The sequence below is a fragment of the Centroberyx gerrardi genome, chromosome 4 (assembly GCF_048128805.1).
Source record: "Centroberyx gerrardi isolate f3 chromosome 4, fCenGer3.hap1.cur.20231027, whole genome shotgun sequence".
Taxonomy (NCBI): Eukaryota; Metazoa; Chordata; class Actinopteri; order Beryciformes; family Berycidae; genus Centroberyx; species Centroberyx gerrardi.
This window is the reverse complement of record NC_136000.1, coordinates 21,139,234-21,154,654: the sequence shown is the minus strand read 5'-3', so window position 1 is coordinate 21,154,654 and position 15,421 is coordinate 21,139,234. Positions and strand designations below refer to the sequence as shown.

The window sequence follows — 15,421 nt, the reverse complement described above, 5'->3', positions numbered from 1 at the left end:
CTAATGCGATTTACCTAGACTGAAAGTAATTGCGGGAAAGGTAATTGCGTGTGTAATAGAAGACGTAGGGAGAGCAGGTATTCATCAGACATCCATTCAGAGATGGCAGCTCTGATTGCGAGAAGGAGACGTCGGCTGCGGCTAAATCAGGGAATTCATGGAGAACGGGTGTTTTCCAACCGTGTAAATATGTTTGAAACGCCAGAAGCCAAAATAATACAAACATATCGACCGTCAGGCAATGAGCTTTTAGGGCTTTTGGAAGAACTAAAGGCACGATTTACTGCCAGTCACCCATAGGAGTCATGCAAGATGCAGGCTCTCCTGTGCCAGTTTTATTATTATAGACTCGTTCAGTGATTAATTATTATTGATTGATTCATATATCCATTTCAAAACGTTTTATAAAATGACTAATTAAACCTACATTCAAATGATAGGCTTTTAATAAAACTGTTACTAAAAACTGAATCAAATGATTATTAAATGTCAATAAATAAATGATGCATTTTAATATTTAGTTATTGAAGTTAGTGAATTTATAAATGTATTTTTAAAATGATTTTTTAAAAGGCATTTTTCATTGAACCTCTCCATGGTTGAAAGCACAAACAGGCGAAAAACTCATTTAAATATGATTGTTTGCACTTGTCGTCGTCCCCTCAGTGATTTTTAGTTGATCACCCGCAATGGGAGAATTTACCACACATACTATCTGTTCCACTGCGAACACAATTTAGCACATTTTATTTGGGATGTCAATAAATCAGGCCCTATGATGGGAGTGTAGAACTGGTAGTACCCCGGTCCTGGCCTTGACTGCAGTTTAAATCCTGGTACCTCCCTCTCTTTATAGTTCTACTGTCACAAAAACACAGAATGGGCTTCCCGCTCTCTAAAATCCAGACATTGCAGTGAACTGGCAAGCATCTGTTGTGCGAACAGACGCACACAGAAAGTGATACACAGTGTTAATTCACTTCTGAGAGCGTAAAAATCAACACTATGCCAGTGTTTATGTAAGTTTACACCCATCAGAATTTATTTAACACTTTTACATAGTTTTGATCATCTGCCTCGGAGCCGTATCAGCTGTATGAGTGAACAAACAACACTCCAATAAACACTCATCAACCCCAAATAATTGTCACTGAAAAACCAAAACTTATTAACACTGGAAAATGTGCTGTGCAGTAATGTCAATAAATATTTTTTCATTTTAATTTTGTTTTGTTTTGCAAGGAAGGTTGCATTTGTAATGTGGAAACTTAGTAAACCACACTGTGCGAGCTGAGTGAACTAAAAATACCATTTCATTTACACTGTTTCATTCAAATGTTGTTCACCTCGCCCGGTGACTTTAGTCTCTCCGGTCTTCCTTCCTCCGAGCCCGAGGAGGTTTATGTGAGGTGACTGTTGGTGTGGAAATGTACTACGGCAGCAGCATGCTGTGGGCGTCAGAATGAAGGCACAGTAGCACACATTGTGTCCTGCTCCTCTCCAGCCAACTGCTTCACAGAGGCGCTCAGAGGCTCTCAGAGGCGTTCGCTTTGCCAGGGGCCCGCTTGGTTTTTGGACAGACATTACTGCCTGTTTTTGAGGTTTTCTTCCCAAAGCGGCTCTCTTCCAATGCGAGTAAACACATTCAGAGGTGCCATTTTATGTTTGTTGAAATGCACAAAGCAGTCTTGGCTGTGTCTATGTGTGCGTGTGTGCATGTCTGTCCATATCTTGTATGTGTGCCGTTCTGCATGAAACATTCTGGTACCCAGAGTAAGGATCAGCAGCTATTTACAAGCAGAAAGGCTCTTGTGATCTGTCACCACACACCACAGTGTTCCTGACCAGCTTCAAAACCAGAAGTGTGGCCAACACAAACAATTAAAGGCATGCCCACTGTGATCTTAGCCTCATTCTTTCATTATGGATCAGCAGCAGCAGGGGCCCTAATTAGTCGCCTTGGCTTGCTGAGGAAATGAATGGGTACTGGTTCGACTGCAGGGCTGAAACGAGACCCCCAGGGGTCCCGATGAGCCGGCTTCTTAGAGTCGGCATTGGCAGAGAATCGCTCTTTCTCATTTTCTTTCTGTTTATAGCTATTAGCTCTTGTCTGTTTGCTCACTTAGCTCATCAGAACTCGCCTCCCGATTGACTCTCCCCGTCGCCTCCGGGCAAATTCTCTCATTTTCCCAATTACTCCTCATTTGCCGTCCCATCATAACAAGGCGAGCGCTCTGCATCTCGCAAGGTCCGTTGCAATACACCCATCTGTGTTGCGAGCAGAAAAGGAGCTGGCAAGGTCCGGCTGTTTGTGACCTTACTCCCTTACATGTGACATTACTTCAGACAGCACCCCCCACCCCCCCAACACACACACACGCTGGATGTCTGCTAATTATAAAGCTGCTGCTCTCTGCTCACAAAGGTGAGATCTGCGGAACATTTTTCAGATGAACACTCCTCAAATATAAATTGCGCCACAACATTTCTTATGCTCTTTTCATCCTCTCCAGTTTCACACAGACACACTCTCTCTCCCCCCCCATTTTTTTTGTTTTTTTTTGCACTCTCTCTGATCTGTGTCTCCTCTCTGTGTGTTGCAGCTGGGTACAGAGTGGACCGCTCCCGGCGAGTTCAGCAAGTTCAGGTCCCAGTCCTCCAAGTCTGTGCAGTAAGTACCTGTGACAACCACACACACATTTCTCTCTGGCACAGTAATTTCACTCTCATACTAGAACGGAGACTCCAGACAAAAAAAACAAAAAAAAAAAACACCCCTGTTAACATTTAAGTAGACCTAATCTTGACAAATATGGCCCTCCACTGTAGCCTCTCTCAGGACCGGTCTTGTGACTGTTCCTGGTAAAGTGCCTTCCTGTCCCTGTGTTCCTTGTTAAGTAGCAATCTGTACCAATGATGCTCTTTGTAGAGTGCTCTTGTGTCCATTCATGTCTGTTCAAAAAAAAGGACGTCTCCAGCCTCCTTTGTAACATAATCGCTTCAAGAGGCTTTTACTGCACGCATACCACAGGAAATTGTTGGCTCAAGTGCTCACTGGACACTGGAGAGCAGGTGGAGTGTGTGTGTGTGTGTGTGCCTGACTGTATGTATATGCGGGAATTAACGCATATGGTGGTGTTCTCGTAAGGTCTTGGAGTGTGAACGTTCATAACGGCAGAAAGACGTCTCTCTGAATGTAATTTGAGAATGTGTTGACCCATCCGCTCCTCTCAGCTCCCACACATCCCTCCTCCTAATCGCCAGGAGCTGCTTTTGCATAAAGTACCTTTTAATATCGAGGGCCGATACGAGGCCAGTTTGCTTCGTAAGTCATTGTGAAGTCGGTGTGTTTATGCAACAAGATAAGTGATCCTGGAACAGTGCTCCTATTCCTTTGGGTTTTTGCATGTGTTGCCTAAGTGGATGAAGCACAAGCTGTTTAGTGCTGTGTTAAATTATTCACACACACTGCCAATGGTGAATGTAGTGCAGGTTCGGAATATTCTAGCACCCCTAAATGGTACAAGTTGGGTGACAAAAACACACAGTGAAGTATAATGCAGAAACGCACACAAAAAAGCACGAAAGCTGTTGATTTGTATGTATTAAGACAAGTCACATTTTGTTAATGTTGAATGACTGCTTACATTTAACATGCCTCTTTTTAACAAGCATTTCTACATCAAGTCATGGATTTTAGATACAGTGTGATGTCAACTACTGGAATCTTTTAATTAGTGTGAAGTAAGAAATCCAAGTTCAAGGCCCTAATTTTTTGCTTTCTACTGGTCACTAAGGAGCATTTGACTTAAAATCATGCCATCAACCAAAAAATACTAATCAAAAAAATTAGTATGCAATGGCCATTTACAATATCACAATCCGGTCTGCCGGTACATATTGTACAAGACTGACTGCAATGGTGTCCGTTATGATGCAAGAAAGACACAAAAAGGAGGAGTCAAAAGCTTGGAACTTTATGCAAAATGAGATGAAACACATTCAGGGAATGAACCTGATGGCATGAATTTACTGTACATTCTCTGCTCTACATCGACCTTTCTGTAACCAGTATTTTGATTACAGTATTCGTGCTGCTATTAATAAAAAAAAACCTGTGACTCACTGCATCACTCCAAGGCTGCTGATGTGGGAGCACCAATAAAAGCCTGGTGTTTAAAACTATGTAAATACAGAGTGTACAAAGTGTAGAAGAAGACAAGGACTTATCCCCACCGCAACCCACCATCATTCACTCCGGGGGGGATTATTAAACTATAGAGCCAAGGGAAAAGCTCATTGCAAACCATAACTTATATGTCTGTTGCACATTATGCCTTTTCTTGTAAAGGTGTACGCACATACACACACACACACACACACACATCACATATTATATAATGAATTAAGAATTACTCATTAATCCCATAAGGGGCTGAGCACAGGCCAAGGCGGCACGATGTGCGAGTGTTTGTGTCTGCATAGGATACACCGGGTCTTGTTAACACAGCAGGCACGGCAGTCTACAAGGGAGAACAGAGAGACGACAAAAGAGGGAGAAGTAGAAGAAGAAGAAGAAGAGAGGGGAGGAGGAAGAAGGGGAGGCGGTGGTTGAAAGGTTTTCTATTTTCTCTTCCTGTCTGACAAGCGACTCTCGTTCCCCAACAGTAACAAGACAACAACAGAGTAACCAAGCGTGGAGCCGGAATATGGCAGGGACATTAAAAAGGGTGTGCAGGGGGAGGAATTTGTGTGTGACATTGCATGTTTTGTGATCTGTGTGTGTGTGTGTGTGTGTGTGGTTTTGTGAGTTAGTTACTGTGTCTGTGTTAGCTTTTTACTGTGTGTGCGTGTGTGTGTGTGGTTGATTTGTGTGTGTCTGTCAGTATGTATTTGTATGTATATCGGAGACATGCTGGCAGTAATGAAATGGCTCCCACCAGGAGAGGTGTTGCAGAGAGCAGGCCTTAGTAATGGGCTCTCTATATCTCACTGAGATCTGATACAACAGTGATATCACCTTTCACACACACACACACAGACACACACACCAGTTCGTGCTCAGTAATATCTTCTCTCAAAATCTTTTCATCTTATCTGCCCTGATGTGTAAAGTGATGTGATTCTACTGTCAGGTCATGGAATAGCAAGCACCTGAGATGAAACAGTTGGAAAAGATGGTGGGGGGGGGGGGGGGGTTGAAGTCAAATCCATTTTCATGTTATAGCTTTGTACTCTCACATGCTTTAGGGGAAGTGTGTCAAAGTCGGCGTGAAAGTCTGGCTTAAGATAATTAGGCAGATTCTGGTTTGATGTTCCTGTGTGTGGGTGAGCGTGAGAGAGCGTCTTCATATTTTTGCGTGCGAGCAAATGCATGCATCTGCGCATTTGTGTGTGTGTGTGTCTGAGCTAAACGCCGTACCATTTTAAATGCTTCTCCGCATCTGATGACTTTATTGAAACGTCACACAGCAAAGGCAATTAGTTTGTCATCTTCCATATGTTCTTACGGCACACTGTGCCACCTCCAGCCCTCACACACCGTTAGGCGAGACCTGTTTATAGCAAAGCTGTTGAGCGTGGCAAATTGTCTGCAGCATGATCAAATGCCAGGCATTTATAAAAGGTGCTCTTTTAGATTAGGTAGAGTAGAATAGAGATGAGCAAATTAGGAGAGCAGAACAGAGCAAGGCCTGGTTTTCTAAAAAAGAATCTCTGCATCAGACCATGCGTAAAGCAATAATAATCAGTCACTAGATAGATTTTGTCCCTCGGAAATTTGAAACATTTGTAAATATGATAAAATGAACAAATAATTGAACAGAAAAGTGAAATCAAGTGTTTCTAGAAGCTAACAGTGTATTTTGCAGATGGAAAGCCAAGCTACATTATAGATGTAGTGACGGCTAGCTCATCGACAGCATGATTATCTTGTTGAATTTGATCAGTTCTGCAATTTAGAATAATTGCAGAAAATTGCAGAGTTCTGCAATTTAGAATAAAAGAGTGGTCATCTCCTGCCTGTCCTGGACCGATCAGTTATCCACAAAAAAACACTATCCTTGACATGCAACTGATTCAGTGACTGAGAATTTTCACAATTCTGTAGTTCAAGCTGTTGTTAGCTTATCACAATATGACAATATTTGGATGTGCTCTTCTGAAAAAATCTGTTTTACATTTTGTTGTTTGAAGAATATGTTCAGGGTCATTTCAACACATTAAAAAAAACTCCATTCTGCCACAGTTAATTTCTGCTTAACTATGTGCTGCTTTGAGGAGTGGCCTTGGTCGAAGATGCACCTTAAAAAAGCCTTCACAGTTTACATGCTACTGTTCCTCGTTATCAGCACATTGGGACCAGAGCTGGATGAAGCAGAGAGCCAAACAGAGTGGAAGATAAAGGAATGGAGCTGAACAAATCACAACCGAATGGAGAGGAACCACCAGAAATGAAACTGAACAGAGCAGAGCGGAACAAAACACAACAGAACCTCCCATTTCAGGTTTAGAAAGGGTGTTTCTGTGGCTTGGACTGTGGTTATTTATATGTCTCTGTTCATTGGAGCTGTGCTGCCTGCTACCGTAGAGCTGACTGAACAGTGACTAATGGCTGCTGCAGGGTTGAATCATATTGTCAGGGAATGAAACGTATTGTTGTTGAGAAGTTCACTGGAAGCACTTCACTCTCCTGTTGGGGGTCTCTGCACACTGCAATCTGCTGCCGGTGCTGCAGCACGCAAACATGCACGCACGCACCCACACACACACACACACACACACTGCATCTTGGGCTCTCTATGGCAGGCTGTTGCCGCTAGTACCTATTTTTACTTTTATTTTACTAGTCACTATTGTAATTCTACTAGTTGTTATATAATAGATACCAGTTCTAACTGAACAGGTGCTAGTGACTAATTTTGGTTATTACTAGTAACCATTTAATTTAAAATAAGTGCTAGTACTTATTTAATAAATAGTTACTAGTAACTAATGCATAGTAACTAGTAGTACTAATTAAAACAGTGACTAGTGAGTAATGAAAAGTTGACATCTAAAATGTGTAGCCCCATAGTATTCAATTAAAAAACTGCTTATTTTTTTTACTAGTAACAACATAATAGTGACTGGCAAAAATAAAAATTAGTTACTAGTAACTAAAAAATAATAAGTACTAGTGTTAATTAAATTGTTACTAAAAATAGAAAAGCGACCATTAAAACCCAATTAGTCACTAGAACCTATTCAGTTACAACTAGTATCTAGTATATAGTAACTAATAAAATTACAATAGTGACTAGTAACTGGCAAAATAGTGACTAGTGACAAAAAAAATAAGCACTAGTGGCTAGTTGTTAGTGACTAGTGCATTTTAGGGAATAAAGGACAAAACAGCCTGCCATAGTGCATTCAGCTCATCCAGACTATGCCATGTCTCTTCCCCCTCCCTTTTTTTTTCTCTCCCTTTCTCTCACTCTCTCTCTTTCTCACTCTTTCTCTCTCTCACTCGGCTGCTCAGACACTAATGGACTGTAGTAGGAACAGGACAAGAGTCACCTGGGTGCTGGGTGTGACCTGCTGACACACTAGCAGCCCCAAGGGAAAACCCATCATGGGCTTCAACCAAACAAATCTTCCAAAAGAAACGAATCTGCATTTTAATGAAGTCAAAACAGTTTCCTACGGGATCTCCACTCTACGCACTAATCAAAGGATCTGTGATCAAAAGGACCTAAACAACAGTGTGGTCCGAACAGACTTCGATTGAGCTTTCTGCCAAGGGCTCAATGGAGAAATGTGCCCAGTGTTTGATTATTTAACAAAGCGTGGAACATGCTTTTTACGCTCCTGTAATTAACTTCATTTTTAATGCACATAACATTGCCATGTTTGGTGTCAAACAAATCAATAATTAATTTTGAGTCACCAGGAATGTGTCACTACTATGTACCACAGGCATAGTTTCAGAATTAAGCTGTAATACTGGAATCACATTCCTGCTACAAGCTTATTGATTGACCAAATGGTTACGACATGCTTCCTGCGCGTGCCCCAGATAAACCTTCTCTCTCAGCTCCTTCAAGTGGAGTTTAAACTAGATTTGTGAAGGATGGAGGCCCCCGTCCCAGAATCTGATAACGAACCAAACAACCAACAAGATGAACTGCCGAGATGAACCTTCTTGTATTGGGACAAATACCTCAATGCATACTTGCAAACTGGCCTTGTTTATGTCTTCCTCTTCAATTCTTATTTTCTTTCATCCTTTATTTGTGTGTCACAGCTGTAGATGTGTAGAGTAGATATGTGTATTCACCAATAAAACTGTTGCATTTATGGATTGCCTAACCTCTGATAGCTAAAGAATTCAAACCTTCTGATTCATTCATTGAATGTGCTTTTTAGAAATAGGCCTCGATCTCAAATTGGCCCCTTCAGCAGAGCCTAAGTGGTCTCTTACCTTGGTTCTGTGTCACCAAGCCCCATGATACAGTGGTAAAGATTGTTTTTGGGAGTTTTCGCCTTTATTAGACAGATAAAAGTGGAAAGAGAGAGGAAAACCGGGAGAGAGAGAGGGGGATGACAATGCAACATGCAACTAAACCATCTCCCCATTTTGCTACAGGACACACACACAGACATGTAATATGTAGATAACAGCAGACATATAAAATATTGATGTGCTTGGGGAGTTTCCATGTGTTGTCCCACCCACGCTAAAGCTGAGCTGATGAGACAGATAAGCTATTTTCCTCCTTAGGTGCACTCCCCTCTCTCTCCCTCTCTCTCTCCGTCCCTCTCTCTATCACTTTCTATCACTTTTTATGGCCTCCTCCCTCTCTCTCAAGGCAGGGTCATAACAGCAATTAGATTTCGGGGGGTGATATTAAGTCTATAATCAGGTAAGGGCTTTGTGTGTGTGTGTGTGTGTTTGAGAGCTATTGCTTTGAAGCCGAGTGGCAGCAGAAAAACAGCAAGCAGCAGTGACAGCAGGGCAGAGTCGCTTTCCGTCAGCAGGCTTTGACAAAACACCTGCGATGCTTCTCTCCAAGCGCCCGTCCCTCTCCGCCGAGGGGGCGTGGCCGTCCTGTTGCCGCGGCATGAGCAGTCCGCCCTAGGTGGTGGTTTAAAGAGATGGGACGGACAGGAAAGTTAGAGCGGTACACCTGTTAGGGAGATCTGGTAGTCCTCCACACCACCTGGCTATGACCACCTGGAGGCAATGACTCACGCCATTTAGTGTGTGTTTGTGTGTGTGTGTGTGTGTGTGTGTGTGTGTTAGCAGAAAAAAGAATGCAGGAGAAAGTAAGAGCGACAGATCTTCACCTGAGTTCAAAAGCTGGAAACCCTGCAGAGACCGTCAAAGTTTGCAGCACAAAACTCCCAAGAGTGTATGACTTACTAAAACACTCCATCTATACTCCCCCATGTCTGTTATGCTGGCATCTCCTGACTCACTGTGCCACCTACTCATTTACCCTTTGTCTCTCTCTCTCTCCCTCCATCTCTTTCTCTCTCTATCAGCTTCTTTCTTTCCTCTCTCTGAGCACTCTTGTTTCTTTTTCACTTTCTCATTAAAACTGGTCCGTGTAGGATTTTATATACATATATCATTATCAAATGAATCGTGGTAACAACTATCAGCGATACATTTTACAACCCCTGTGACTTGCTTTCATTTGGCACGTTATTGTAGCCTTGCCGGCAGCACAGTAGTACTGTTTCATTATTTCCTCTCCCCCATTACATTTGATGTGTAACTAAACAGTCGACCGCCTACCGGGGAGAATATTCTCTTGGAAATCAAGCCCCAAAACACCCAAATTGGACTAAATCAAAGCAAGAAGCGCATCTGTCTGAAAAGCCACTTTTTTTTTGTCATTATGACTAATTTAATGACAAAATCCAACATGTGTCACCTTGGACCCTTTCTGTCTGTCTGTAACTCTCTTTGCTTTGTCTCCCTCCGCCTCTGCTCACACCTGTGCAGTGATAGCTTGGTGGCTGCCTGCTAGGTGCTGTCACAACGACTTGATAAGTGACAGTGAAGTAGTCAGATGAGGAACCCAGATAACCCTGTCAACACTATCTCTGCTCTCTAACACAGCTACCGGAGCCTCGGGCTGTATAGACAACACCGGGGAGATTGACATTTGCTGAAATTCCATAAACTGAACTGTGCTGAGTTGCATACTGAGCCGGTCTGCCGCTGCGCTCGGCGCTCAAATATTGCAGAATCTCCCGAACAGTGCAGACTGGTGCGCGATCGACAAGAGCTCGGAGACGAGAGGGAATGCGGTTTGAAAGACAGTGGAAGCGGATGTCTGTTAACATGAGTGCTGGCTCATCTCGTCAGACTGGTGAGAATAAGGTCAGAATCGAAGAACACGCTAGGAGGCAAAAAGGAAAAGTCAATTGAAAGATGCCTGTGTCTTCTTCTGAGTATTACCACGCGTGCGTCTGTCTGTCTGTCTATCTGTCTGTTTGTGTGTGTGTGTGTGCGTTAAGTGTGGGTGTGTTGTGCCGTGGTTTGCGCCCGGCTGGTTTCACCTTCAGGGGCGATGATTGAAATTAAAGATGGCCGCTGATAACCTTTGACAGTGGTGCGGTGAGGAAGAAAGGCGGATACCAAGGTTATCTGCGATGCCACCGCTGGCATTTTGTAGGAGCAGCTTTCAGTTCACAAACTGGGGGAAATGACATTTACGCCCAATCCACCAGACATGTGGGCGTTGATATGTGTGTGTGTGTGTGTGTGTGTGTGTGTGTGTGTGTGTCTGTGTGTTTGTGAGACACAGAAAGAGTCTGACTTTCTTATTTTCGTTCTTCTCTGCTTTTCTTTCTCCTTTGCCCCCTTTCCCATCTTTCTCTCCCTTTTCATTTTTTTTTTCTCCACACGTGACTTTACAGAGGACTTCCAAAGACCAATGATAGTCGGAGGGAGCGAGTTAGCTGTGCCGTTCCCAGCAACAATGAGGGAAACCTTGCAGAGAATGACCAGTTACTTCGCTGCGGGATCTCTCAGTATCTATAATTGAATCACTTAAGCACTGCTGGCTATTAGCCGGCCAAGAGGCTCGAGAGTGGAGAGAGAGGAAAGCATAATACTAGTGTTCATGACATCACAGGAATACCGATAGAGCGTGGGGACCGGCACCACCTCGACAGCACTCGTGAAAAGTGGCACCCGCAGTGTCTCGTAAGCCCTCATTTGGAAGTGTGTGTATGTGTGTGTGTTTGCCTGATTGTATGTGTGTGTTCATGACGTGTGTGTCTATATGTTTCTGTGTGTCTTTGAGCATACACACGTGTTTGACGGCGCATGCAAATCTCCATGCCAACCTCTCTCTCCAACCTCAGCCCTATCTCCGCTTAAGGTAATTGGTCGATGCACTGTAGCGGTTGAATTAGAATGAAGCTGTTTGCCAGCGAGCTGCAATGACTTCTCTGTCCCGCTTTCTTCCCTCGGGCCTTCACTCCGCCATCTGTTTCTATGAGTGATGGGAGCCTGCTGAGACAGAAATCTATGCGTGTGTGTGTGTGTAGTGGCCTATGTTGAATCAGAATGTCTTCGGGATGTGGAGGACACACACCTCTCGAGTTGTGAAAGAATGCGGTGGCGGGCGTCTGATTGCCGCTAAATGCGTAAATACGACCGGACCGTCAAGACGGGAGCCAATTCTGCCCAGAAGCAGTAATGATGACAGAGGAAATCAGAGGAAACACAGTAATTGAATTCTGAGCAGATGTGGAATGTCCTGGCGGATACGTTCGCCCATTTGGAAAGTGACTCAGCGAATCCCCATTATGTGTCGAGATATGAAAATGTCACGAGAAGGGATCAATAGGCGGGCATTCACGCGCACACGTCGCACACTTTTCCCCCAGCGCAACGCACACGATCCGTGCAGAGGCGAGTGAATCATCCCTCCTCTTCTGCCAGCGTGTAATCGTGTCCCTGTCAGAGTTCTCCTGTGAAGAAATCCTCTGTAGCGTTTACTTTAATAGTGTTATTTGACCTTGACGGAGTGTAATAATTATGGTTGCATTTCACCGTGATGAAAAGAGCATATGTTTCCCTGCGACACAAAGCCCCCAGAGAGAGAGCGAGGCTTTGTGAGATAAATGTATTTTTTTTTTTTCACATGCTCATGTATTCAGTTATCTTCTGGCCAATAAGAGAGGGGAAAGGAGTTAATACAAAATCAAAGTGAGAAGTGGGGGAGTTTGGGGGATGTAAAGAAGAGAAAGAGCTGGAAGAGGAGCGATGCCGTAATGCTGTATTAGATCATTATAGATTGGGGGAAGGGATTAGAAGAGGTAGATAGAGGGAGAGAAGAGACGGCGCGAGAAGTCGGGGAAAAGAGACGGACAAGATAAAAGAGGGGAGAGAGAGAGAGAGAGAGAGGAGCGGGGGGGATGGAGGAGGGTGGAGGGGGGGGGGGGCGAGGTGACGGGAGGGAGTGGAAAAAAGAGGATTTATTGAGGCTGCAGGGGAAGAGCAGCGTGATAGCTCTCTGATGGATTAGAGGAACGCATGAGAAATGGAGTGAAGAGGGGAGAGAAGGGGGGGAGAGAGAAGTGAAGTTTGTGCGTCTCCTTGGGGCAGGTCTAAACACTGGTATCATTAATGCAGTTGAGAGGAGAGCACTCGCTGAGCACGCTCTTTTATTCAAAGGCCACCTGTGGGTATTAGAGAGAGAGACGGGGAGAGAGAGAGGGAGAGAGAGAGAGAGAGGGACAGGGTGACAGTCAGATAGCGTTAATGAGAAATTGAGTTGGGGGAAAAAAGAGAGGAGATACTGGAAACTGTAGACGGGCGGATAGGAGAGTGTGTGTGATGGAGGGAGAGAACTGGTGTTTATCAAAGGGCACGGAGTGTACTGTCTCCATTTCACTCAGCCGTCGGCTCTGCTCGCTGCAAACTGGGTGGGTAGTACTGAGGGTTTGCCCCCTGCCTCTCATAGCCCAGTGTATGTGTGTGTGTGTGTGTGAGACTCTGTCAATATGTCTGTCTTTCTTCAGGGAGTCTTTGTATTTCCTTTGCACGCGCAGGCTTTTGTGTATTTCCTTGGTCCGCAACGGTATCTTTTATGAAGCCTGTGAAAAGAGTTTCCCAGTAGTTTTTCGAGACGGGCAAAAGCCGGTATACAGTTCCGAGCCGAATAAATATTTCATACTCCAAATCCAATAGAGTTTGTGTAGCCCGCGATACTCTCGGAATATTGTTGAGCTGTCACAGCCCCGTCTCGCCTTATCCGGTCCAATCGAGCCCCTTTTGTCTCTCTCTATCCGTTCGGCTCATTGAAGGGAAACTAGAAACAAAGGCTCCAATTAGTCAGGCAATTAGACTCTTGTTTTGTGCCCTCCACTCATCCTCCGAGTCACGCACTAATAGCTATTCTTTTCCTCTTCCATCTCTCATTTGCCCTTCACTTGCTCTTTTATTATTTTATTTTTTTTAGTTTTTTTTTCTCTTTTTTTTTTCCTGGCATGGCGCTCTGCATGAAATCGCGTCTCAGTGATATTCGCTGTAATGTATTTTCCCTTTCAAGATACGGAAAGCATCTATAATTCCCTCTCTGTTTCGGCTGTTCATTTGCTATTTATCGCGCCTCCTTCATCTTTCTTTCCGCCCGTCTCTCTGTCTCTTCATCTCTCTCTCGGCCGAGGCCCGTCTCATCATCCATCACAGGCAGACCGGGGTGACCCTCCCACCCTCCCTTCCGCACTCAGTCCACACATAGACACACACACACACACACACACACATCCATGGTACACACACACACGCACCCAAACACTCTCGACTCTCCTGCCCTTCCTACTTTCTCTTTGTCCATCTCTCTCTCTATATCTCTCTCACACACACACACACACACACTCACAGCTCTCTCACTTGGTCTGTCAGTTCATTGGAAGACATTTGGACAGAGAATAGAGGTCTTAATAAAGTCTCTCAGGTTCCAACACCATGTTTTGTCAGACACACTCTTTTTCTAACACCATGCTGTCTCTCTCTGCTTCTTCACTTCTCTCTTATTTTGTCTTTGACTGGGTCTTGATTTGGCTCCATCTCGCTTGGCCTAAGCCTTTTATTTTCCAAAACAATACCCCGCCTATTCACACAAAACTGACAAAATAGAACATACACGCACAAAAAAATCAGCCAATGTAAAAAAATAAAAAATAAAACAACAAACAGAACTACAGAGCTGCAGGTTAGACAGTAAATCCCATAGGACTCAACAAATGTCTCACTTCAAGAGCGGAACTAAAAGATGAACCAAAAAAAATGAAAGTGCTACTGAATTGGCATACAAAATGACTTCAGATCACAAATAGAAAAGATAAAAGAAGCAAAGCAAAAAGATTTGGAGAAAAATATGTGAAATAAGACTGAGCATAAAATTCAAAAAGGAGGTGTTTAGCTCTCTCTCTTCCCCTGCTCCTCCGTCTCTGTTTCAGAGTGTGATGTGCTCCTCTTGTTTGTCTCGATCTTTCTCCTTTACCTTTGATACGCCTGCTGTCTCATGCATCAACCCCCCTGTGTTTGTGTCTGTGTGTGTGTGTGTGTGTGTGTGGGTGTGTGTGTGTGTGCGTGTTATCTGGCGTCTGATAACAAGTAAACAGGTTTGCATTGGCCAAGCTGTCAATCTGTCACTCCGGAAGCTCAGGCTCTTTGAGTGTGTGTGTGTGTGTGGGTGTGTGTGTGTGCGTGTGTGCGTGTGTATATGAGAGTGAGAGAGCACAGGAAGGAAAGAGATAAACCCAAATACATACTGCCAAATGGAACCAACTGAAAGATAGATTGATAATAAGTCAGAGATGCAGTTAGATAGTTCTGTGTGTCTGTGTGTGTCTTTGACTGCTCTTTATCTCTAGTATGTATTCCTGTGTGTGTGTGTGTGTGTGTGTGTGTGTGTGTGTGTGTGTGTGCGAGATCCTGTGTCAGCCTGACTCAGAAGCCTGGTGGCGGCAGTCTGCATCCTCTCAGAGTTGACATTAGATTATCCCCCCAGATGGAGTCAGATTATAGGCTGAAATGGGCGATCTAATGAAGGGTCAGGAAACGAAATCGAATTAGAGCGCGAGCGAGCGGAGCGCCACATCAGTAGCGAACTAACAGTCCCTGAAAACATCTCCAGCCTTCCGCTCAGGGACAGAAACTCTAGAAATTAAGGCAAATAAAAATGTCAGTTTGATTCAATTTGATCCAGCATCAGTAGATCAGGATGTTAAGATAGTGATTTGCCATATCTGTCTGCAGTTTAATTTGTAGGCATTGGCACAGTGAGATAAAATTGGTCAATAAAGACCCCTAATTAAAAGCTGATTGTGTTTTGCCTGTTGGTAATCTATTCATGTGAAACCCATTTTACGCTGTATGTTAGTCAGCAACGAAAAACTAGACAAAATG

At 43.9% G+C, this 15,421-nt stretch overlaps 1 protein-coding gene across 1 annotated transcript in view; it reads left to right on the top strand.

Annotated features, from left to right (window-relative positions):
• b4galnt4a (beta-1,4-N-acetyl-galactosaminyl transferase 4a) overlaps positions 1-15,421 on the top strand; it is a 127,782-nt gene that overhangs the window by 91,165 nt on the left and 21,196 nt on the right. Inside the window, exon 7 of the mRNA XM_071895134.2 lies at positions 2,604-2,671. Within this exon, the coding sequence (XP_071751235.2) occupies positions 2,604-2,671 (68 nt within the window). The remainder of the gene's footprint in view (positions 1-2,603; positions 2,672-15,421) is intronic.